This window comes from Oryctolagus cuniculus, chromosome 16, assembly GCF_051225735.1.
Source record: "Oryctolagus cuniculus isolate XC-2025 breed Fujian yellow rabbit chromosome 16, ASM5122573v1, whole genome shotgun sequence".
NCBI classification, from domain to species: domain Eukaryota; kingdom Metazoa; phylum Chordata; class Mammalia; order Lagomorpha; family Leporidae; genus Oryctolagus; species Oryctolagus cuniculus.
Genome location: NC_142882.1, coordinates 2,351,864 through 2,374,585, shown reverse-complemented (window position 1 = coordinate 2,374,585; position 22,722 = coordinate 2,351,864). Strand labels below are relative to the sequence as shown.

The 22,722-nt window shown below is 68.1% G+C and overlaps 1 protein-coding gene across 5 annotated transcripts; it reads left to right on the top strand.

The window, feature by feature from the left end:
- Window positions 1–153: 153 nt before the first annotated feature.
- Window positions 154–22,643, top strand: SAFB2 (scaffold attachment factor B2). Of its 5 annotated transcripts, XM_051830056.3 has the most exons (21): window positions 154–453; window positions 994–1,081; window positions 5,110–5,174; window positions 5,252–5,455; window positions 6,729–6,791; window positions 8,615–8,642; window positions 9,451–9,997; window positions 10,398–10,447; window positions 10,729–10,850; window positions 12,870–13,019; window positions 13,104–13,216; window positions 16,083–16,213; window positions 17,654–17,745; window positions 17,911–18,047; window positions 19,546–19,839; window positions 20,280–20,420; window positions 20,940–20,982; window positions 21,346–21,476; window positions 21,983–22,095; window positions 22,176–22,239; window positions 22,326–22,643. In XM_051830056.3, exons 1-21 carry the CDS (start codon window positions 268–270, stop codon window positions 22,486–22,488), a joined length of 2,925 nt encoding a protein of 974 aa, XP_051686016.3. In that variant the 5' UTR covers window positions 154–267; the 3' UTR covers window positions 22,489–22,643. The 5 variants fall into 5 exon arrangements, 4 of the variants coding, with proteins under 4 accessions (XP_051686016.3, XP_089172310.1, XP_089172308.1 ...); XM_089316182.1 differs by lacking the exon at window positions 5,252–5,455 and having other exon boundaries at window positions 164–453; XM_089316183.1 differs by lacking the exons at window positions 5,110–5,174; window positions 5,252–5,455 and having other exon boundaries at window positions 426–453.
- Window positions 22,644–22,722: the final 79 nt, after the last annotated feature.

The window sequence follows — 22,722 nt, the reverse complement described above, 5'->3', positions numbered from 1 at the left end:
GCCGACGCGCGTGCGCGCTGCGGCGCCTGCGCCTGCGGGCTGCGGCGTGGAGCGCGCGGCGGGCCGAGGCGCGAGCGCGCTGGTTGCTAAGCGCGCCGGCGAGGGCGGGGGCGGAGAGGGGCGCGGCGCGCACGCGCGGCCGCAAAGCGGGGCGGGAGGAAGCGAGTGCGTTTTCCTCTTAGGCGGCGCCATTTTGTGCTCAGAGCCGCTGCAGCCGCGGGCGGTGCGCGGCCGAGCGGCTGGCCAGCGGGGGCCGGGCGGGCGAGGATGTCGGAGACCCTGGCCGAGTCGGGCGACGCGGGCCCCGGCGCGGCCGCTCTGGGCTCCGGCGCCTCTGAGGCCGGGACGCGGCGGCTCAGCGAGCTGCGGGTGATCGACCTGCGGGCCGAGCTGAGGAAGCGGAACCTGGACACGGCCGGCAACAAGAGCGTCCTGATGGAGCGGCTCCGGAAGGTGAGGCGGCCGGGGGCCCCGGGGCGGCGCGGGCGCCCGCGGCGCGCCCCGGCGCGCGCCTGTCACCGACCTCGGGGGGCCGGTGCGGGGTGGCCCGGCTGTGTGACCTTGGCCCGTCACCGCCCCTCTCTGTGCCTGGCGCCCCGAGAGCCCCTCCTGGCCCCGGACGCGCCCCCGCGACCTTGGGCGAGCGCCTGGCCCCCCAGCTCCCGAGGCCAGGGGGGCGGGGCAGGGCCTGCCCCAGGACCTTTGCACCTGGCAGGGCCTGCGCTGGGACGGCTGGGGTCCGCCCCCTGGCCGGGGGTCAGCGGCACGTGGGTGCCGGCGCCTTCCGGGTGTCCACGGCTGGGACCCTGGGAGGGGGGTGGAGGGACTTCCGCCGCCACCCGGGCCCGAGAGTGCTGGCGCCGGCGTGGGGCCGCGGCCGGACCCCGCCAGGTGCAGCCTCCCGCGCGGGGCCTCCGCAGACCCGGCAGCCCGTGAGCCCTGCCCGGCTGGTCGCGGCGCGGCCTCACGCCCGGAATTCCCGGTCTCCCCTAGGCGGTGGAGGAGGAAGGGCAGGACCCCGACGAGATGGGCGGCGAGGTGGAAGGCGCCGGCCGGAGGCTGGCCAAGAGGTTCGCTAAAGGTGCGTGACCGCGCTGCGTGCGGGCGGCGGCGGGGCTGCGGGCCGGGGTCGGGGTGGGCGCGCAGGGGCCAGGGAGGACCAGGCTGTCCCGTGTCGGCTGCGTGCGGGCGGCGGCGGGGCTGCGGGCCGGGGGTCGGGGGTGGGCGCAGGGGCCGGGCCAGGGAGGACCAGGCTGCCCCGTGTCGGCTGCGTGCGTGCGGGCGGCGGCGGGGCTGCGGCCGGGGGTCGGGGGTGGGCGCAGGGGCCGGGCCAGGGAGGACCAGGCTGCCCCGTGTCGGCTGCGTGCGGGCGGCTGCGGGGCTGCGGGCCGGAGGTCGGGGGTGGGCGCAGGGGCCGGGCCAGGGAGGACCAGGCTGCCCCGCATGGACCAGGCTACCCCGTGTCAGCTGCGTGACCCGCGCTGCGTGCGGGCGGCGGCGGGACTGGGGGCTGGGAGGGGCGCGCAGGGGGAGGACCAGGCTGCCCCGCGTCAGCTGCGTGCGGGCGGCGGCGGGGCTGCGGGCCGGGGGCCGGGCCAGGGCCTGGAGCGCTCGCCTGGGACGGGGGGACCAGGCTGTCCCGTGTTGGCTGCGTGGCCTTAAGTATAGGAGACGGGCGCCCAGCTGAGGCCACGCAGGACACGGGGGCCCAGCGTGGACGGAGCGGCTGTCACCCGCCTTCCTCGTTCGTGTCTTGGGTTTTTTTTTTTTTTTCTAATTTAAAACTTTTTTTTTAGCATTATTATTTACTGGAAAGGCAGAGTTGCGGTGAACGGGGGAGAGGGAGGAGGCTTCCGTCTGCTGGTGTCTCCCCGGTGGCTGCCTGGGCCAGGCCGAGCTGCGAGCGCCCGCGGGTCTCCCCGGGGTGCAGGGCCCAGGCCGTCCTCCGCTGTCTCCCCGGCGCGCCCGCAGGAGCCGCGAGTGGAGCTGCCGGGCCTGCAGCAGGCGTCCCTGCGGGGGCGGGGGTCGTGGACGCGGGGCCTCTGAGCGGTGTTTCCGCCCCGGGGCTTCCTGCTCAGGGCCGATGGTGGTGACTTGGGCGTTTGTGTGCGGTCCGCGGGCAGCAGGTGCGCGGCGTGAGCGCCGTGGACCGCGTCCTCGGCCGGCCGGGCGGCGGTGCTTCTCCCACGGCCCGCGTTCCTCCATGGCCCAGCAGTGCGGGGAAGGTCACCGCGGGCTCAAGGGGGCTCAGTCGAGTGGGAGTGGGAGCGTGTTTTGCCGGTGCCGTATCGCGGGGTGCTGCGTTGGGACCCCTGGCCGGATACCGGCGGCCGCAGGGCACGGGGACCGCACAGCGTCCAGGGGCTCGGTGACCCGGAGCCCGAAGGCGGCTGGGAGCTTCCTGGAGCGGCGGACGCCCGCTTAGCACCGCGTCCGGGGGTCGTGGCGGGCCTGGGCCTGAGCAGCTGGCCAGCACTGCGGCGTCTGAAGGCCTGGGTGACAGCGTGGGCGAGGGCGGCTTTGCGCACATGGCGGGGCGTGGGGGGCACGTTCGGGCTGCTGGTCCCCCCAGCCCCTGAGCACCTGCTCTCCGGCTCCTTGGGAGGCGGCAGCTCAGGTGTCGGCCCTGCGCCCACGGGTAGACCTGGGGCGGGGCTCATGGCTCCTGGCTTCAGCCTGGCCCAGCCCCAGCTGCTGGGGTATTTGGGGCATGAGCCAGAGAACGGGGACCGGCCCCCATGCCCCCCTCTCTTTCTATCTTTCTCCGTCTCTCAGGGAGACGGAAAGGTTCCGTGACCGCCAAGCTGGGGTCAGATCGGCACTGGTTGGGGTTAGCCGCGTGGCAGGAAAGCTGGGGTGCCAGCCGCTGCTGTGGGCACGAGACACTGCTTGTAATGGGGCCATGGAGGGCCCCCAGAGCCTCCCCCGATCCAGGTCCTGCCCTGAGCTGGGAGCTCTCTGGAGCGCTGGGCGCCTGCGCAGCTGTGGGGGGCTCTGGGGTGACGCGCAGCCTGTGTAGGAGTGGGGGGCTCACAGGCTGTGTCCCGGCCCCGTGTCTCGCCCCAGAGCCCGCCGGCGCCGCCTCCTCTCGGAAGTCCAGAGGCCCCTCCCCCGCGTGGGGCGGACATGGTCACGGGGAGCGGCCTCGGCCCAGCAGACACGTGGAGGGTTGGGGTGGTGTCTCCCGGTGACAGCCTGGGTCTGTGTGCGTGGGGGAGCCGAGTGCGGCTCCTGCTCTGTCTCCGCCCGCCAAGGCCAGGGCGTGGGCCTTGGCTGCCCCTGTGACGCCCGCCCAGGCCCGGGGACAGGGGCGCCACTGAGCTCGGGGTGGGGGTGGGGACGGGGGTGCCGCTGCGCTCGGGGGGGCGGGGCCTGGCTGCTGAGGCGCTGTCTTAGAGGAGTGATGAGAAATCCGACCTCTGGGTGGTGTGGGAACGTGGGGACCGGAAGTGACTTGTGAATGTGCGGGGCAGGAAGCGCTCATCAAGATGCAGGGCGCTGGGGGCGGCCCCAGCAGGGTTTCTCCACGTGCGTGGGAGTGACGAGGGGCGTGACGGGCGTGAGGGAGTGACAGTGATGGGGGGCGTGAGGGAGTGACAGTGACGGGGGCGGGGCATGAGGGAGTGACAGTGACGGGGGGTGGGGCGTGAGGGAGTGACAGTGATGGGGGGCGGGGCATGAGGGAGTGACAGTGACGGGGGGCGGGGCATGAGGGAGTGACAGTGACGGGGGGTGGGGCGTGAGGGAGTGACAGTGACAGGGGGCGGGGCATGAGGGAGTGACATTGATGGGGAAGTGACAGTGAAGGGGGCATGACAGTGACGGGGGTGGGGCGTGAGGGAGTGACAGTGAAGGGGAGTGACAGTGATGGGGCGTGAGGGAGTGACGGGGCGGGGCATGAGGGAGTGACAGTGACTGGGGAAGTGACAATGAAGGGGAGTGACAGTGATGGGGGCGTGACAGTGACAGTGAAGGGGAGTGACAGTGATGGGGCGTGACAGTGACAGGGGGCGGGGCGTGAGGGAGTGACAGTGACTGGGGAAGTGACAATGAAGGGGAGTGACAGTGATGGGGGCGTGACAGTGACAGTGAAGGGGAGTGACAGTGATGGGGCGTGACAGTGACAGGGGGCGGGGCGTGAGGGAGTGACAGTGACTGGGGAAGTGACAATGAAGGGGAGTGACAGTGATGGGGCGTGACAGTGTCAGGCTGTGACAGTGATGGGGACATGACAGTGAAGAAGAGTGACAGTGATAGGGGCGTGACGGGTGTGAGGGAGTGACAGTGATGGGGCGTGACAGTGACAGGGGAGTGACGGACACCAGGCTCCGCCCTGCCATTGGATGCCGTGGCCGCCCGCCGTCTGCAGTGGAGGAAGTCCCTGCGTCCCCGAGCGTTGCGTTCCGTGTTGTCATTCCTGGTGTGTATCCTGAGTAGTGTCCCCGGACAGAGGGCGTAAGGCACGCGTGTGTGCGTGTGCGTGTGCGTGGAAGGTTACTTGAAAGGCGGAGCTCCAGAGAGAGGGAGAGGAGAGTTCCTCCACCGCTGATTGACTCCTGCAGGCCGCCAGCGCTGAGCCGTGCCTGCCTGCTTCCCGGGAGCCGGGGCTGCGGGGCGCCCGGATCGGACGGGGCGCGGGGCGGCCCAGGTCTCGGCGCGTCCCGGCTTCGGGTGGCGCGCAGCTGCGGCCTTTCTCTCCCCTCCTAACGCGGAGGCGTGCGCGCCCCCTCCTGGAGTACGAGGCAGACCTCGAAACCGTTCCTTTGCGTTCGCGAAACTTGGGTGCCTGCCGGCCGAGTGGCAGGCCGCGCGCCCCGGCCTTGCCGAAGCCGGTTCCCCGGCTCAGAGTGCTAAGGGACGGGCGGCCGCCGCGTGTCGCGCCCGGCGGTGGAAGATGCCCGTCCTCTCTCGCCCATTTCCCTGTGAGGGTGCTTGTCCTGGCCCGGGGTGGTCGGGAGCCTCTCGAAGCTGTGCCGCCCTTGGGACGTGGGCGGCGCCCCGGCCTTTGGGGCCCGTCGAGCGCTACGCAGAAGGCCTAGGGCGTCTCGCTCTCCTGGCACCGCCGGCCCGGCCCCGTGGGGACTAACGGTGAGTGTTACCTGTCATTAGGGCAGAAGACGGAGGAGGAAGGCCCTGAAGACAACGGCCTGGAGGAGGACCCCGCGGACGGGCAGGTACGCGCCGCGGGGAGAGGACGGCCGCAGCCTGCGTCGGCGCCGCCGGCTCACGCTTGCCTCCCTCCCGCCTGCAGGAGGACGTGGGAGCAGGGCTGGTGGCCTTGCGCGGCATGGACATGATGGACATTAGTGTGCTGGACGAAACCGAGGCCGACACCGGCGGCGCTCCGGAGTTTGGCGAGGACGCTGACGACAGCATTCTCGGCTCCTTTTGTGACAGTAGAGCGTACGGGGCTACGCCGCTGGGGCCGCTTCCAGCTCAGCCCCCGGAGCACGCTGTAGGTAGCCGGCAGCCGTGCACGCGCCCCTCGCCCTGAGCCCCGCCGCCAGGGGCTGTCTGCGTCGGGGAGCGCGGACAGATCGCTGGGAACGAGAATAAGTCGGTGGTAGATTGACCCCCGTGAGCGCCCGGAGACGAGGCGTTAGCTGGTGAACGGCTTTGCCGAGCGCCGCGTGTCTCGGTGTTTGGATGGGAGACGCTTTCGGGTGCGCTGTCCCTCGCAAGGCGGGCTGGCACGGCTGACCACGCTTCTCTCTCGGCGGCTCAGCGCTGGGCCCGTGTTGCGGCACAGTGGGTGCAGCTATACCGTACGGGTGCCAGTGTGAGACCGGCTCCTCCATGCCACCCCGCTGCCTGGTACTGCGCCTGGGGAGCAGCGGAGGAAGCTCACGTGCGTGGGCCCCGCCACCTACACGGGGGACCCTGACGGCGCTCCGGGCTGTTGTGGCCACGTGGGAGTGACCCAGCGCATGGAAGAGCTCCGTGTCTCCTTCTCTCTGCACGCGAGGAGTTGGGTTCCCGTCACCCCGTGTCGCCGACCTGGGTTGAGCTCCGGCTCAGGCCAGGCCCTTGCCCGCTGTAGTGGGCATCGGATGCGCTCTGTGTCGGCTTCCCAGGCGCTCTCTAGGCAGCAGTGGTGAACGTGCGCCAGCCCCGGGGCCGCGGCGGCGGGTGGGAGCTTGGGCGCTCTGGGTCTCGGAGAAACAGATGAGGAAGGCTCGGAGGGCCGGAGCCACGTGCTGGACCTGCGCCGCAGCTGGCGTAGGGGTCCTGCCCGCTTCCCGTTGACTGACGCCGTGTGCGCGTGGCACCTTTTCCCAGAGCAGGCTGACAGAGGCTTCGAGGTCGCGGGTTCAAATCTAAGGGGGTGGGGGGGAGAATACTCGGACAGGATCTCTTTTCCCTTACGAGGCGGTGGCCTTTGAGTTCAGTAGACCTGAAGTACTAAGGTGATGGTCAGGGTGACCGGTTCCTTGCATTGCCGTATCCTCAGAGAAGTCAGTGCCTGGTGGTGGGGCTGCCGGGCCAGGTGGCGGGTGTGGTTTCTGCTCTGAGTTCTGCCCTGCGGGTCCTGGGGAGGGCCGTGCCTGTTCTGCGCCGGTGTGGAGGTGGCACGGGGACCCGCTCCACTGGGCGCCTAGGCGGTGCGGCCCGCGGCTGCGCGCCAGGAGAGGTGCGGGGCACGCAGGTTGCTGGGAAGGTGGGCCGGCGTTGGTCCTGGCGTCTGCCGCTCTGGCGTCCACACAGGGGGGCTGCGTTTTGTTTTCCAGGTGGATGGGGAGGCCTTCGAGAACTCCATGGAAGCATCGGCGCTGGACCTCAGGATGAGTCCGGTGAGTGACCTGGTTCTGCTTCGTCAGATTTTAACAAGTGGTTGGTTCAGCGTGGGGACAAGGGGTCCGCGCAGCATGGAGCCCCAGCGTTGTCAGCCTGGGCTCACAGGTCACACAAGCAGACTCCAAAAACGTGTGGGAAGATGGGATTAATTAAAAGATAAGTTTGGGGGCCTGGCGCAGTAGCGTGGTAGGCGATGTCCGCGGCACTGGCATCTCTGTGGGTGCTGGGTGGTGTCCAGCTGCCCTGCTTCCTATCCAGCTCGGCTAATGGCCTGGGGAAGCAGCAGGAGATGGCCCAAGGGCTTGGGTCCCTGTCACCCACGTGGGAGACCCGGAGGAAGCTCCTGGCTTGGGATCGGCCCAGCTCTGGCTGTTGCAGGCATTTGGGGATGAACCAGCGGATGGAAGACCTCTCTTCTGTCTCTCCCTTTCTCTTTCTGTAACTCTGCCTCTTAAATTCATACGTAAGTAAACACATAAATAACTAAGAAAATAGCAAGCACCCGGATGCCGTTCCAGGCTCCTGGCTAAGCCTGAGCCAGCTCAGCTGTCGTGGCCGTCGGGTGAGTGAAGCCGGGGACGGCGAACTCTGTCTCTCCCTTGCCTCTCCCTTGCCTCTCTGGCGCTCTGCCTTTCAAATAGAAGTGAACTGTTTCCTAAAAAGCTGAGTTTGTTGAAAGCCAGTGATGGAGGGACATCTTCCACCCACTGGTTCCCTGCCCACGTGAGCGGGACGAGCCGTGGACCGGCTGGAATCCGGCCGGCGCCGGCATGCGACGGCAGCGGCACAGGGCGGCTTAACCTGCTGCGGCACACAGAGGCCCCGCGTGAATAATTGGTTTTGTCGTTAAGGTTCATTTATTTACCTTAAAGCTGATTCATTTGAGAGGCAGAGTTGCAGAGAGGGTGGAGGCCTTCCTTCCGCTGATTCACTCCCCAGTTGGCCACAACGGCTGGAGCTGGGCTGATCTAAAGCCAGGAGCTTCCTCCAGGTCTCCCATGTGGGTGCAGGGCCCAAGCCCTTGGGCCATCTTGGACTGCTTTCCCAGGCCACAGCAGAGAGCTGCATCGGAAGTGGAGCAGCCGGGACTCGAACCAGTGCCCGTGTGGGGTGTTGGCACTGCAGGTGGTGGTTTCCCCGCACACCCAGCGCTGGCACTTGGGCCATCTTACAGCGCTTTCCCAGGTGCGTGAGCAGGAAGCCGGATTGGAAGCAGAGCAGCTGGGACTCGAACCCCTGCCCATGCGGGATGCCGGCTTCAGGCGGCCTAACCCGCTGCACCACAGCGCGGGCCCCTCCCCGAGCTTTTTGAAGGCCCCCGTGTAACCCTGGGTGCATGGGAGCAGGGAGCAGTGTGGTGACGGTGCGGGCGGTGGGCTGCAGAGCACCTGCAGGGGGCCGGGGAAGCCGTCGGCTTAGAGCAGTGAGGAGGAAGGGGGCGTCTGCAGGGAGCGGGGAGGCCCAGAGCTGGGGCTGCACAGCAGGGCCCCGGCCCCGCCCCGGCGTCCTTGGGCCCTGGGCAGGGTTGGCCCGCCCACAGCGGGCGTCGGGAAGGCTTGCAGCGGGCCGAGGCACGGCTCTGAACACAGCAGGGTCCCTGGTGACGGTCTTCCCGTCAGTCCAGCGCTGCTGGTCCAGGTGACTGCTGCTGTGACCTCGGGGGCGGAGCCAGACTACGGGGAGAGCTGGCACCAGCCCCTCCGCTGACGGCGTCCCTGAGCGCAGGGCGCTTTGTGGGGAGGGCATCGCTTCGGGGGCCGAAGGCTGCGTGCGGGCTGACACGGGCGTGTGTGTGTCTCTCCCCCCTCCCCCTCTCCAGGACATTGAAGACGCCCTGTTGGAGCCAGGTACTGCTGAGCGCGCGGGTAGTTGCGGTTTGGCGGTGTGCTGCTCTCGGCCTTAGCCGTGTATCTCGAGCTGTGTTGCGGTCTTGCCGGTTCCCTACTGGTGGGCGATGCAGCTCGCACAGGCTCAGAGATTGGAAACCCACTCGTATCACCAGATCTGGGGGCGCCGCGCGGCCGCCCAAGGGCAAGGGCAGGGGCGAGCTGCGGCCACGGTTTCGCCGCTGACCACGCGGAGGGCAGCCCAGCGGCGCCCGGGGTTCTGTGCGGGAGACAGATCTTGTGATATTGTGCCAGTCGTTCTGGGTACGCAGTTGAGGCGGTTAAAGCTGTGGGCAGGGCACGTCAGCCTGAGGAGCCGCGGATTCCGGAAGAGGAGTCGGCGTTCTGCGCGAAGATGGCCAGCCCGGCGTCGTGCCCCTGGACTGCGTCTGCGCCGCGGGAAGACGGGGCTCCCGCATTGGACTGTTCCGTCCGCGACACACGAAGACGCTCGCAGCGGGCGGCGGCCCGGACAGTGGCCGCGCCGTGGCTCTGAAGACGATCGGGAGCGCCCTGAACAGAGCCCTCGGCAAGACCCGCGAAGCGGCCCGTGGGTGCAGGTGTTGCGTCTGGGGGCCTTTTCTCTTCCATGTAGCCTAGAGGCCAGGAGCGTGAGCAGTGTGACGTGTGTGCCGCGGGTTTTCCAATCTCTGTGTAGCTAGCGGTTCTCCTCGTGTTAGTGTGGCCGCCGTGCCAGTGCCGCATTTGTGATTGCTGTGTTTCCCTGGTAATTAAACCTTGTGCCATTCTATTCCTGTTAAATCCGTAGAAAATGAGAAAATACTCGACATTTTGGGGGAAACTTGTAAGTCTGAGCCAGTAAAAGAAGAAGGTTCCGAGCTGGAGCAGCCATTTGCGCAGGATACAAGTAGCGTGGGGCCAGACAGGAAGCTTGCGGAGGAAGAGGACGTTTTTGACAGCGCTCATGCTCATCCGGAGGAGGAGGAGGAGTTGGAGGAGGAGGAGGAGGAGGAAGAGGGAGATTTAGATTTGGCCAGCGAGTCAACACGAGCTCAGTGGAGCGAGGCAGACGCGCTGTTAGACACGGGTGGGGAGCCCGTGGCGCAGACAGGCGGAGGCGCCAGGACGGACTGCGAGCCTGTAGGGCTAGCCGAGCCAGTTGAGCAGAGTAGCGCGGCCTCCGAGCTCGCGGAGGCCTCTAGCCAGGAGGTCGCGGAAGCGCCCACGGAAGCCCCAAGCCCAGAGCCCAGAGATAGCAAAGAAGACGTGAAGAAGTTTGCTTTTGAAGCTTGTAATGAAGTCCCTCCGGCTCCTAAAGAGTCCTCAACCAGTGAGGGCGCTGATCAGAAAATGAGGTTTGTTGTTTCTCAGTTTTAGACCAGACGCTATCTCCTTTCCATTGGTCGTTAATGACGCGCATACGCTGTGTGTCGCGGTTGCCAGCCGGGCTGCTGAGACTGTAGTTTACCGCTAAGACGTGTATGCCCTCTGTACTCGTAACGGGAGAGCCGAGTCCGCGCCTGCTCAGCCCAGCACGGCTGGTCTCAGTGGCAGTCGCCCCCTCCCTCTAAGTGGCATTGACCTGGCGAGTCTGCCGCGGGCCTGGGGTGAGGTTGTCCAGTACTAAGCTTGCAGAGGCGCCTCTAGAATTGTTTCAGACTAACTTCTGGTAGGTACTCAGGCCGAGCACGCCGTCCTGTCACGTAGCGGCCTGCGTGCGCGTCCTGGGTGAGTGACACTCGCTTTTGTCTCTAGCTCTTTGAAGGAAGAGAAAGACATAAAGCCAGTCGTTAAGGATGAGAAAGGTAAGGGTGCGGGGCGTGGCCCCAGCAGCCGTCGCGGGTGCTGCGCGGGGTTTTCTTGCCGTGGTCTTTCCGGGTTGGCACGCAGCGCGCGCTGTCACCCACGCGCCCGTGGCTGCTCCTGGAGCAGCGAAGCCCTGCGTCTGCTGCCCAGGGCTCCCGCCTGCCGCCTCTCCGGGTGTGGGCAGCAGTAAATCCGCGCATCTGTGGTGGGAACGGTGGGCGCGGCCAGAGGGGCTTCCTGTGGGCCTTGGGGGAGGCATCAGAGTTCCCGTGTCGTGCAGGCCGCGGCGGCAGCAGTGTCGGCGGCGGCGGCGGCGGCTCAGGCAGGAACCTGTGGGTCAGCGGGCTGTCCTCCACCACGCGCGCCACGGACCTGAAGAACCTCTTCAGCAAGTACGGCAAGGTAGGCCGCCCGCGGGCAGGGGGAGGGAGCCCGGAGCTGTGGCTGCCGTGGGTCTCCGTGGGTCCCGCTCCGGCTGTCACGGACCCGGGGCTCAGGAGCCGTGCCCACATGCTGGTCAGAGTCACAGGGCGCGGGCAGTGCAGGTGGCCGGGAGCTTCTCTCCCGCTGCTCTCGGCTGGAGGTCACCGCCGTCTTCCGGCTGACACAGCTGCAGGTGGCACGCTGGGCGCCTCTTGCGGGCAGTGGTTGTGTGCCCCCGCACTTGGTGTGGTTTGGTAGCCGGGACGTGATGCGGGCTTAGCTATGGAGCGTCTGAGAAACAGCCCCGTTCAGAAGCCGCCTCGGCGCGTGCCAGTCCTGCCATCAGGGTGCCCAGCGGGAGTGGCCCTCCAGGGGGCCAGGAGGCTCTGCGCCGCATGCTCCGGGGACCCTGGCCGTGAGACGCCACTCGTCCTGGCTGCGGACGTCCGTGTGCCGTCCAGCGCGGCCTTGCGGGACCAGGCACCTGCTGCGTCTGGGCCGCCTTGGGCGGGTGTGGCTGGGCGCTGGGGGGCTTCCGCGGCCGGTACTGTGTTGTGTTCCCTGACTGCATGAAGGCGTTTGGAAGCACCTGGTGTGTGTCGAGTGGCCCAGCGCCCGAGGCCCGTGTGTGCGCTGGGAGGTGGCTCTGGCCCACGTCGGGTGGAAGTGACGGCTGCCAGAGCTGGCCCTGCCCGGAGCTGTCGGCTGTCTGGTGCCTGCTGCCGCAGAGTGCGGTGTTCGCACGGCCGGCGCGGTCACCCCCTTGGGCGCTCTGGAGCACGTCCCCCTGGCCTGGGAGTCCCGAGCGGTTTCTTCCTCCGTCTCTGGTCCCCAAGCGGCCGCGGCCCCGGAGCCTGGGTTGGGATTTCCTTCACGCCTGCTCCTGCCTATCGGCCGTCTCGCCCACCATGTCTCTGAGCCCCAGACTCGTCTTCTGTGCTGCATGGGGCCCCTCCACGCGGGGCTTTTATCTCCGCGTGTCTGCACGCGTGAACGGTGGCTGTTGGCGCGGCCCCATCGGCCAGCCCTGTTGTCCCCTTTCCCGGGCTGGTCCCTCTCGATGGGCGTTTTCCTTCGTCATGGGCCGGGTTTGCTTTCTTTGCCTGCCTGCCTGGTCGTTCAAAAGAAATTTTTGAATTTGCTTCTGTTCGTTTGGTTTGGAAGGCAGAGAGAGAGGTGAGCTCTCCACCTACGGTTCATCCCCCCTCCCCCACTGGTACAAGCCCACGCTCAGCCAGGCCAAAGTGGGAGTCCCAGCTCAGCCCCCTCGGACGGCAGGGACCAGGCCCGTGGGCCCTCACTGCTGCGTCCCAGGGCGCGTGAGCGGGAAGCCGGGCGGGAAGCAGGGGTGCGGCTCCTCGGGCCTCGGCTTGGATCAGGCGTGGGGAGTGCTGTTCTGGGCGCGCGTTCTGCCGTGAGGGCCGGGCTCGTGCTGGACGTGGCACAGCTGCGCAGTGCCGGGTCTGCCCGGTCCTGGGGAGCCCCTCTCCCACTCTGTGGGCGCTGGGCGGCCGCCCCAGGCCCTGCCCCTGCCCTCGTCCCGCGCGGCGTGGTGGGAAGGGCGCTCTGGGCTGCCGTCTGCTGAGGCCTGGTGGCGTGTCGTGATCGCTCGGCCTCGTCCAGTTGGCCTCGTCCGCGCTGCCTGCCGGCCGGGTGCCCCAACGCTCATGGTGCTCCCGGGGACCCCGTCCCGTGTCAGGGCGCCCCTGCTGCTCTGGTGGCTTCAGGTGTGGGGGCAGGGCCTGGCCCTTCATCTCAGCCTGGTCAGGCCTCCCCCCGGCCTCTCAGAGCTGCTGAGCCGGCCCCGTCTGTGGGGAGCACGGGGCTGCCATGCGTCCCGGCTGTGCTGCCTGCCGTCAGGTGATCGCGATGCTGTGGTCAGGCCTTGGGCTTGGGCTGCTCCTGGCCAGCTCGCCCCGACCGCAGTGCGCCCATGAGCGCTGGGGTGATGGCGGCACGGCCGTCTGGGCGAGCGGCTGAGAGGGCCCTGTGTTCCAGGTAGTTGGGGCCAAGGTGGTGACGAACGCACGCAGCCCTGGGGCGCGATGCTACGGCTTCGTCACCATGGCGACCGCGGACGAGGCCACCAAGTGCATCAGCCACCTGCACAGGACCGAGCTGCACGGCAGGATGATCTCCGTGGAGAAGGTGAGGCCGCCCCGCCGCCGTGGTGGACAGGGTCGCAGCCGCAGGCCATGCCCGCGAGTCACCGCTGTCCGTGTCGCGTTGTAGGCTAAAAACGAGCCTGCCGGCAAGAAGCTGGCCGACCGGAAGGAGGGTGACGCGAAGAGGGAGAAGCTGCCTGGCGCCGACAGACACCACCCCGTGGAGATCAAGACGGAGAAGTAAAGTGGCCACTCGGGCTTCCGGGGCGCGGAGGGGCAGCGCTGCCGGGCCGGCTCGGCTTCCCCCACCTCGGCACCCTCCCGGGTGCACGCAGCTCTCGTTTTCCGTTTCGGCGGCTGTGGGAAGCTGGGCTTGTGTGGGCCCCGACACGGCTGCGGTGGCCCTGCGCTGGGTGCGCCTCGGAGTCGTGCGTGGGCGCAGCAGTCTGAGGGCTCTCTATAGCGGGGATTTCTGTCTCGCGTGAACCGTCAGCGGGCGCGGATCTCTGAGCAGGCGTGGCGCGGGCACGGGCCAGGGTGGGTGGCGGAGGGCAGGCCGGGGAGCCGGCAGCATCGCTGGCTTCCTCCCCCGCCTCCCCGGCACTGCGGGAGCCGGCGGCCCGGCCGAGTCTGGCAGCGTCGTGGTGGTTCTGTTTTGCTCCTGGTTTTTGTTGTAAGATTGACGTTGTGCAGGCAGACCAGCAGGGAAAGGGAGGAGCGGGGAGAGCTCTCTGCTGGGCGGAGCTCCCGGCCAGGTGTCCCGTGTGCGTGGCGGGGCCCACGGCCTCGAGCAGCACCTGCGCCCTCCGGAGGATGCTGGCACCCCAAGCAGGGTGGCAGCTGCCGGGCGGGGGGCCGAGAGCAGCGCTTCCCTGTTCTCGCTGTGGCCATGCTCGGGCAGAGCCCCGGAGGAGCGAGCGCGCAGTGGGCCTTCGTGCGCCCGGGGGTGAGACCCTGTTCGGGGAGCAGCCTCTCAGAGCTGATGAGCCGGCCCCGTCTGCGGGGAGCATGGGGCTGCGGCGGGCACGTGGCGTGCGCTGGCTCCCGGCTGAGCACAGTGAGGCGGGGGTGGGGGGGGTGAGCTTTGTGTGGAGCAGGAAGTGGTGCAGAGCGTGCGGGCGCCTGGCCCTGTGTGCGCCGGTGCTGGCTCCTGGGGGTGTGTGTGTGGGGGGGTAAGCGTTTAGGACCCAGCCACATACAGCTGGAGTGCTCTGACATTGCCCCCTCCTCCTTCCTCTCCCACCTCTGGGCGAGTAAACACCCTCGCCCACCTCTGCTCGCACCTTAAGGATTCTGCGAGTCAGCTGTCCACTTCTTTCCAAACAAGCAACTTTTTTTTTTTTTTTTTAAGATTTATTTATTTGAAAGGCAGAGTTACACAGAGGAGAGGCAGAGAGAGAGGTCTTCCTTCTGCTGGTTCACTCCCCAGATGGCCACAACGGCCAGAGTTGTGCCGATCTGAAGCCAGGAGCCAGGGGCTTCTTCTGGTCTCCCATGGGGTGCAGGGCCCAAGCACTTGGGCCATCCTCCACTGTTTTCCCAGGCCACAGCAGAGAGCTGGCCTGGAAGAGGAGCAGCCGGGACTCAAACCAGCGCCCATAGGGGATGCCGGTACTGTAGGCAGCGGCTTTACCTGCTACACCACAGCACCAGCCCCTAGATTTATTTTTAATATTAATTTTTATCTGCAAGGCAGAGTACAGAGAAAGAGATCTTCCGTCGGCTGGTTCGCTCCCCACACAGCCAGGGCTAAGCCAGGCTGACCCCAGGAGCTAGAAACTCCATCTGCGGCTCCCACGTGGGTGGCAGGAGTCCACGCACCGAGCCCTCACCGCTGTCTGCAGGCCTGTTAGCAGGGAGCTGGCTGCGGAGGGGAGGAGCTGGGACCGGGGCTTTAACCCGCTGCACCGCAGCGCCCGCCCCTCCGTGCAGCTCTTGCTGTGTAACCGGCTGAGAGCGCCTTGTCGGTGGGAGCCCCTGGGGCAGCGCACAACCATGGCAGGGCGGGGCAGGGCCGCACCCAGTGCTGCCTCGGGCTGTCCTGAGACGCCTTACCCAACACGCTTCCCCATGGCCCTGGCCGGTTGGGCTGTGCGTGGAAAGCCACAGGAGGTGGCCACCGAAGGGTCGACGGTGAAGTCAGGGCGCGCCGCCATGGGGACGGGGACGAGGACGAGTGTTGGTGACTGCACCTGCGTCTGTGACGTCAGAATATAGAATGGTTGGGGTGGCGCTGCGGCGCAGCGGGTTAAAGCCCCGGCCTGCGCTGCCGGCATCCCATACAGGTGCCTTTCGGCTGCTGCACTTCCCATCCAGCTCCCTGCTAACACGCCTGGGAACCCGCGGAGGCCGGCCCGTGTGGGAGACGGGAAGGAAGCTCCTGGCTCCTTGTGGAGTGAACCAGCAGACGGAGGATCCCGTCTCTGGTCTCTCCCTCTCTGCAACTCTGTTTCAAATGCAATAAGTCTTTAAAGAAAGATGGACTTCGTGGGGAGCTGCTCAGGCCCCTCAGGGTGCCCGCCGTCCGTTAGTGCGTGTGGGCTTCCGGGGCTTTCCCGACGGTGTCCATTTTTGGGAAACACCTTCGTGCTGGGGAGCGGAGGTGGAAAGAGAGCTGAGGGGTCTGCGGCGCGGCCGGCCTGCCTGCGGCGGCTGGGAGAAGCCGGGAGCCCTCGTCCCACGGGGCCTCCGGCCGCCTTCCCTGGCTCGCGACTGGCGTCTAATAATTGTGCACTTTAATTGCCTGAGACGACAGCTTCAGGGGACGTGGGACGATCTGTGGCTAAGACGATTTGTTTCGTGTTGAAAGTCGCCGTTGGTGGAGGTGATACCGACGGCCCCGTGTTTGCCGTCGCGTGGCACGCTGTTGAAGTCCCCAGAGGCGGGCACGTGCCCGCCTGTCCTCGGACCCTCCATTCTGTGTGCTTTGTCCCCTGTGCGCAGACGCGACCACACGCACTGAGTGTGAACGCACACCACGCTGCCCTCTCCAGGCTGCAGAATAAGTGTTGCCCCGGGTGCGGCCCGTGGGGTGCCGTGGGGACCTCGGTGCCCGCCGTCCCTGTGAGGCCCGCGGCGAGCGCGTGTTGTAACTGTGTTTACACAGAACCATCATTAAGAAGGAGGAGAAAGTTGAGAAAAAAGAGGAAAAGAGGCCGGAAGACATCAAGAAAGAAGAGAGAGACCCAGACGAGCTGAAGGCTGGGCCTGCGAACCGCGGCAGGGCCACCAAGTCAGGTGACGAGAGCTCGCTGGGCAGAGCCGCGGGGCGGCGGCGGGGGGGGGGGAGGCACAGACACGGGCCTGACTCCTGGCGGCAGCGTCTGGAAGTGCTGGGGCGGGCGCCGCAGCCTGCCGCTGGCCTTTCCCCCGTCCTGGGGTTGCAAGGGGGAGACACCTGGCACCTTCCGGGTAACCTGCAGGCGTCTGTAGGTTTTCCTGAGCCGGTCTTGAAAGCTAGAAGTAGTAAAGGATGTAGCTGCGTTGGAGGAATGCCATTTCTCTCATCCTTTGAGGGTATTTGAAAAAAATTACTTATTTGAAAGGCAGGGTTACAGAGAGAAATCTTCCATTGCTGGTTCACTGCCCAGAGAGCCGCAACAGCTGGGGCTGGCCAATTCGAAGGCAGGAGCCAGGAGCCTCTTCCAGTCTCCCGCGTGGGTGCAGGGGCCCAAGCGCTTGGGCCATCTTCTGCTTTCTCAAGCCACAGCAGGGAGCTGGATCAGAAGTGGAGCAGCCAGGACTCGAACCGGCACCCGTGTGGGATGCCGGCATCGCAAATGGCTGCTTTACCCACTACACTACAGTGCTGGCCCCCTAAAAATTTTTACTTATTTGAGGGGCAGAGAGAGCGCCTACCTGCTGGCTCCCTCCGAATGTCTGTAAGGCCCAGTGCTGGGCCAAAGCCAGGAGTCAAGAGCCCAGTCTGTCTGAGTTTGCAGTGCGGGGGCAGGGAACAGATCCTCGGGCCGTCACCACCGCCTCCCAGGGTCTGCGTTAGCAGAAAGCTGGGGTCAGGAGCCGGGTGGGGGGGGGGGGGACTGGAGGCCGAGCGCTCGGCGCGGCACGGGCATCTGAGCCGCGAGTCTCGGTGCCCAGGCTTCTGTCACTGGTTGCTCTCTGCACCATTGAGTTTGTGTGCGACTCAGTGTTTCGTGGCGAAAAACAAACCAGCCCTGCCCGCCCCCCAGGAAGAAGCAGACAAAAGCCAGCCATCTGGAGCATCGAGGCGGCGCCGCGCGCTGCGAGTTAGAACTGAAGTCGGTGGCGTCATTCTCCCGCCATCTCACGAGGAACGTGTTTCTAAATTGTTCCTCAATCTTGTAAATCTCCCCAAATAAGCCATTACTGCAGCGGTTAGCGCCTGGCTGGCACGTTGTCGGGCGGGAGAGAGGCTGTGGGTGGGTGCGGGGAAGCCCAGAGCGCGGCTCCGCGGAGCTTTGCGGCCTGCCCGGGAAGACACAGCTGGTTCTCCCGGGCTTGGCGGATTAGAATAGGGGCGCAGGCAGGGCGCACTTGTGCACATGGCGGGGGACCCCTGCGGCCCCAGGGGACGCCGTCCGGTGGGAGCAGGTTGGCGCTGTGGCCCCAGCAGCTGCCCGTGTCAGTGCAGGGCTGCCTGGGCAGGAAGCTGGGGCCCCGGCGTGCCGTGGCGGATCCCCGTGTCTCTCCCTGAAGGGAGCAGAGGCCCGGAGCGCACGGTGGTCATGGATAAGTCGAAAGGCGAGCCCGTCATCAGCGTGAAGACCACCAGCAGGTCCAAGGAGAGAGTGAGTGCGCCTGCCGCCCCGGCCTGGCCCGGCCCCAGCGCCCGCCGCTCGCTGCCCTGCGCGTCCGGGGCGCCCTGAGGGTCTCGGGATGGGCCTGTTGAGTGCTCACTGTGGACCTGTCCCGATCTCGCTTCTCTCGCGCTAACAAAGCCACCTTGTGAACAGAACTCCAAGAGTCAGGACCGCAAGTCCGAGAGCAAGGAGAAGAGGGACATCCTGTCGTTCGACAAGATCAAGGAGCAGAGGGAGCGCGAGCGCCAGCGCCAGCGTGAGCGGGAGGTCCGAGAGACCGAGCGGCGCCGGTGAGCTGGGTCCCGCGCAACCCTGGCTGCCGCCGCGGCCTCCCCGCCCCCCGAAGCGGGCTCCGCCGCCTCTCCGAGTCCGCCGTGAAGGAGCCGGCTCGCCGGGGCTGGTCACCTCCACTCCCGCTGTCCCCACCCGGTCCCTGCCACCTCCACCCCCGTGTCCCCACCTGGTCCCTGCCACCTCCACTCCCGTGTCCCCACCTGGTCCCTGCCACCTCCACCCCCATGTCCCCACCTGGTCCCTGTCACCTCCACTCCCGTGTCCCCACCTGGTCCCTGCCACCTCCACCCCCATGTCCCCACCTGATCCCTGCCACCTCCACTCCCGTGTCCCCACCTGGTCCCTGCCACCTCCACCCCCGTGTCCCCACCTGATCCCTGCCACCTCCACTCCCGTGTCCCCACCTGGTCCCTGCCACCTCCACTCCCGTGTCCCCACCTGGTCCCTGCCACCTCCACCCCCATGTCCCCACCTGGTCCCTGCCACCTCCACTCCCGTGTCCCCACCTGGTCCCTGCCACCTGCACTCCCGTGTCCCCACCTGGTCCCTGTCACCTGCACTCCCGTGTCCCCACCTGGTCCCTGCCACCTGCACTCCCGTGTCCCCACCTGGTCCCTGCCACCTCCACTCCCGTGTCCCCACCTGGTCCCTGCCACCTCCACTCCCGTGTCCCCACCTGGTCCCTGTCACCTCCACTCCCGTGTCCCCACCTGGTCCCTGCCACCTGCACTCCCGTGTCCCCACCTGGTCCCTGCCACCTGCACTCCCGTGTCCCCACCTGGTCCCTGCCACCTGCACTCCCGTGTCCCCACCTGGTCCCTGCCACCTGCACTCCCGTGTCCCCACCTGGTCCCTTGTGGTGTTCCGGAGCTTTCCAAGCTATGGTGGGAGATGCTCGTGTCGCCCCTCCCCCTTGGGGTTTCAGGAGTAAGAGGCAGTGAGAAGCCTTCTCATGCCTTCTCACGCCTTCCCAGTGCCACCCGAGAACGCGAGGCCCGAAGGTGGCCGTGGGCCTGCTGCACCCTAGAGGCGGTCCGCAGCCCTACCTGGGCCTCGGCCCGCATCCCCGCGTCTTCAGGGGTAGCCGCGTTGCCACGCCTCGGCAGGGTGTGGGCCCGGAGTGTTCGCGATGTCAGGTTCTCAAGAGTTCATGGATGCAGCTAGCCCCCCACCCCCATCCCGCGTGAGATGAGATTTGGAAATCCATGCACACCAGGGTCTGCAGAAGGCCATAAAACTACCCAAATAACTCCCCTTGTTTGCAGTTGTATTTGAGAGCAGGGGCGCCCCCACCCCGCCCCTGGGCGGGGCAGCCAGAGTCGGGGTGCAGACTCCGTGCAGGTCCAGGTCCACGGCTGGGCACCCCAGCTGGCCCTGCGCCCTGGGGCCTCGGAGCGGGTCCCGTCGCTCTCCTCGCTACCCCGCGGGGCAGTCGGGAGGTGGGGCCGGGCCGGGTGTCTGCACTGCGGTCAAGGCGGCGTGCCGTCCCCGCAGGGAGCGCGAGCAGCGGGAGCGGGAGCAGCGGCTCGAGGCCCTGCACGAGCGCAAGGAGAAGGCGCGGCTGCAGCGGGAGCGCCTGCAGCTCCAGTGCCAGCGGCAGCGGCTGGAGCGCGAGCGCATGGAGCGGGAGCGGCTGGAGCGCGAGCGCATGCGCGTGGAGCGCGAGCGCCGGCGCGAGCAGGAGCGCATCCACCGCGAGCGCGAGGAGCTGCGGCGCCAGCAGGAGCAGCTGCGCTACGAGCAGGAGCGGCGGCCCGCGGCGCGGCGGCCCTACGACCTGGACGGCCGGTGGGTGGGGCCCGGTGGGGTGGGGCGGGGCTACGACCTGGACGGCCGGCGGGCGGGGAGGGGCGGGGCTACGACCTGGACAGCCGGGGGCGGGGCGGGGGCGGGACTACGACCTGGACGCCGGCGGGCGGGGCGGGGCCTGGGCCGGGAGCCTCATCGCTGTAGATGCGCTGGGTTGGCCCGCCCTCCTCCCCTCTGCTCTGCTCAAGCCTCTGAGGGAGGCTGGGGGCCTGGGCCCGATGGGGGAACCTGGGCTGAGGCGGGACCGCGGTGTGCGCCCTGGCGTGTGCGGGCCACGGGCTGGTCAGAAGGCCAGTGTACCCTTAGGTAGAGCAACGTGGCCGAGCGCTCGAGCGTCTGGAAAGAGGCCCCCCGCCCCCTGCCCCTGCCCCCGCCCCATTCCCGTCCTGAGTGGGCGGGGCGTTCTCTTCACGAGCCAGGCGAGAGGACGCTTACTGGCTGGAGGGGAAGCGCGTGGCGCTGGAGGACAGGTACCGCGCCGACTTCCCCCGGCCGGAGCATCGCTTCCATGACTTCGACCACCGGGACCGGGGCCAGTACCAGGACCACGCGGCCGACAGGTCAGCGCCTCCCGCCTCCCGCGCCGTGAGCAGGCTGCTGGCCGGGGCTTGCAGGCAGCAGGCAGCCTCGGGCCACTGGGGAGTGTGTGAGCCTGGCCAGCGCTCACCGGGCACGTGCCCACGGCTGCCCACCTCCCTCGCAGCCCGAGCCCCTGCAGAGTCCTGGGCGGGCCGACTGGAGACGGAGACCCCCCTGCCCGCTGGGTTGCCTCGTCTGCCCTCCCGCCCCCTGCTGCCCCGGCTCGGTTCCGTCCTTGTCTTGGCGGGGCTCCTGTGGGTGGTGTCCTGAGCCCCGTGCCCGTCGCTGGCTCCTCCATGTGAGCCGTCAGGATGGAGAGAGCGAGGCGGGGGGGGCGAGCAGCTGTTGGAGGAGTTGTGGCGCGGGTGCTGGTGCGGTCGTGTTGATGGACGCCCGTCGGGGTCCCAGCGCTGGGCCTCGAGCCGGGAGCCGGCCGCGCCTCCCACACACCTCGTCCACGGGCGCAGAGCCAGGCCCGCCCACCAGCTTCACTCTTGCAGGAGGGAAAGCGCCAGGCCAGTGATGGGCGAGCGAGACGGGCAGGTGAGTGGGAGCCCGGGGCCGGGCCTGCGGTGGGGAGGAGGCAGGAGTGCGCAGGAGGCCGGCCCTCGCCTCTTGCCCGTGGGCGTGCAGGTCCCTGCGCTGCCGCTTGCCTGGGGGCTCCCGGTCGCAGTACTCGGGTGGCCCGTCAGGTGGCCCTGGGGACCGTCCCTCTGTCGGGAACAAGTCTGCAGAGGGAGGCGTGGCTCAAAGTGCTCTCGGCCCCGTCCCAAGTGAGCGCCCAGCAGCTGCCGGGGCGGGGCGGCCGAGCCGGGGCGGCCAGGGGGCTCCGGACGGCTGCACCTGCGTGCTGCCTAGGGCCTGGCCGGGAGCGGCTCGGTGAGCCTGGCCCTGCCCGCCTTGCAGCACTACCCAGAGGACCGCCACGGCCACGGCGGGCCCCCAGAGCGCCACAGCCGGGACTCGCGGGACGGCTGGGGGGGCTACAGCTCGGACAAGAGGATGAGCGAAGGCCGGGGGCTGCCGCCTCCCCCCAGGTAGGCGGGCGGGCGGGCGGGCCTGCTGCTGTGGAGGGGCAGGGGCAGGCCGTGCTGTCCCGGGTGCCTGCGGGAAGGGACGGTGGTGGCGGGCAGGGTCTGCGTGGCCCCAGGGTGCACACTCACTTGCCATGGTTACCTCGCACGGCACGGGGGAGATCCACTTAGCCTGGGCCAGCGCTGCGCCGGAGCGGCTAGCCGCCGTACCCCGTCTAGGCACCAGGTCAGGTCCCGGCGGCTCCGCTTCTGGTCCAGCTCCCTGCTAATGGCCTGGGGAAGGCAGCGGAGGACGGCCCGAGTGTCGGAGCCCTGGCCGCCCACGTTGGAGATCTGCGTGGCTCAGGCCTCCTGGTGCCCAGGCAGCGCTGGCTCATGGTTTGGTTCCAGCTGCCGCCGGCCAGGGCTGGCGTGCTGACCGCTGGTGTCCGGAGGCGCGGCCCCCGGCTGGGTGCACCACGCCGCCCATGGGCGCGCCCAGCAGCCGTGCGCCTGCTCTGTTGGCACAGGGGCGGCCGGGACTGGGGCGAGCACCACCAGCGACTGCAGGAGCCCCCGGCACGCGCCTGGCAGGGCGGCGCGGACGAGGGCGTGCCCGCGCGGGAGCACGCCAGGTGGCCAGGTACTGTGGGGGGCGGCCCCCGCCGCGCAGGGCTCCCCGGGAGCAGAGCAGAGCGTGTGCCAATGCCACCCTCCCCGCAGGTGCCGAGAGAGGCCTGACGGGGCCCTCGGGGCCCGCGCACGCGAGTCGGGGCGGAGCGGCGGGGTAAGGAGTGGGGCGCCCCGCGGGCCTGGGGCGCGGCGGGGGCGGGGCTTTGCACCTGCTGGAGACAGCGCGTGCCTCTGTCCTAGGCGAGGCGGCTTCCCGCAAGGCGGGCACTCCCAGGGCCACGTGGTGCCCGGGGGCGGACTGGACGGTGGCGGAGTGGCCGGCCAGGACCGGGGCAGCAGAGTCCCGCACCCACACCCGCACCCGCACCCGCACCCGTACCCCCACTTCACCCGCCGCTACTGACGGCGCGCACGGCGCGGGCTCAGGTAGGCGGCGCCTGTCGCACGGTCCAGGTTACCCGGAACTGTGGGGTCTTCTGCCGACGCCTTGTAGCTCCAGACAATGTGAACTCCCTTCTTTTTCTTTCTTTTTTAAATAAATTTGTTTTCCTTCTGCCATTTTTAAGACGAGGTTTCTGTTAAGGAGGCATTCCGTTTTCCGTGAATAAAAGTTTATGGTTTGCACTCGGCTGGTGGG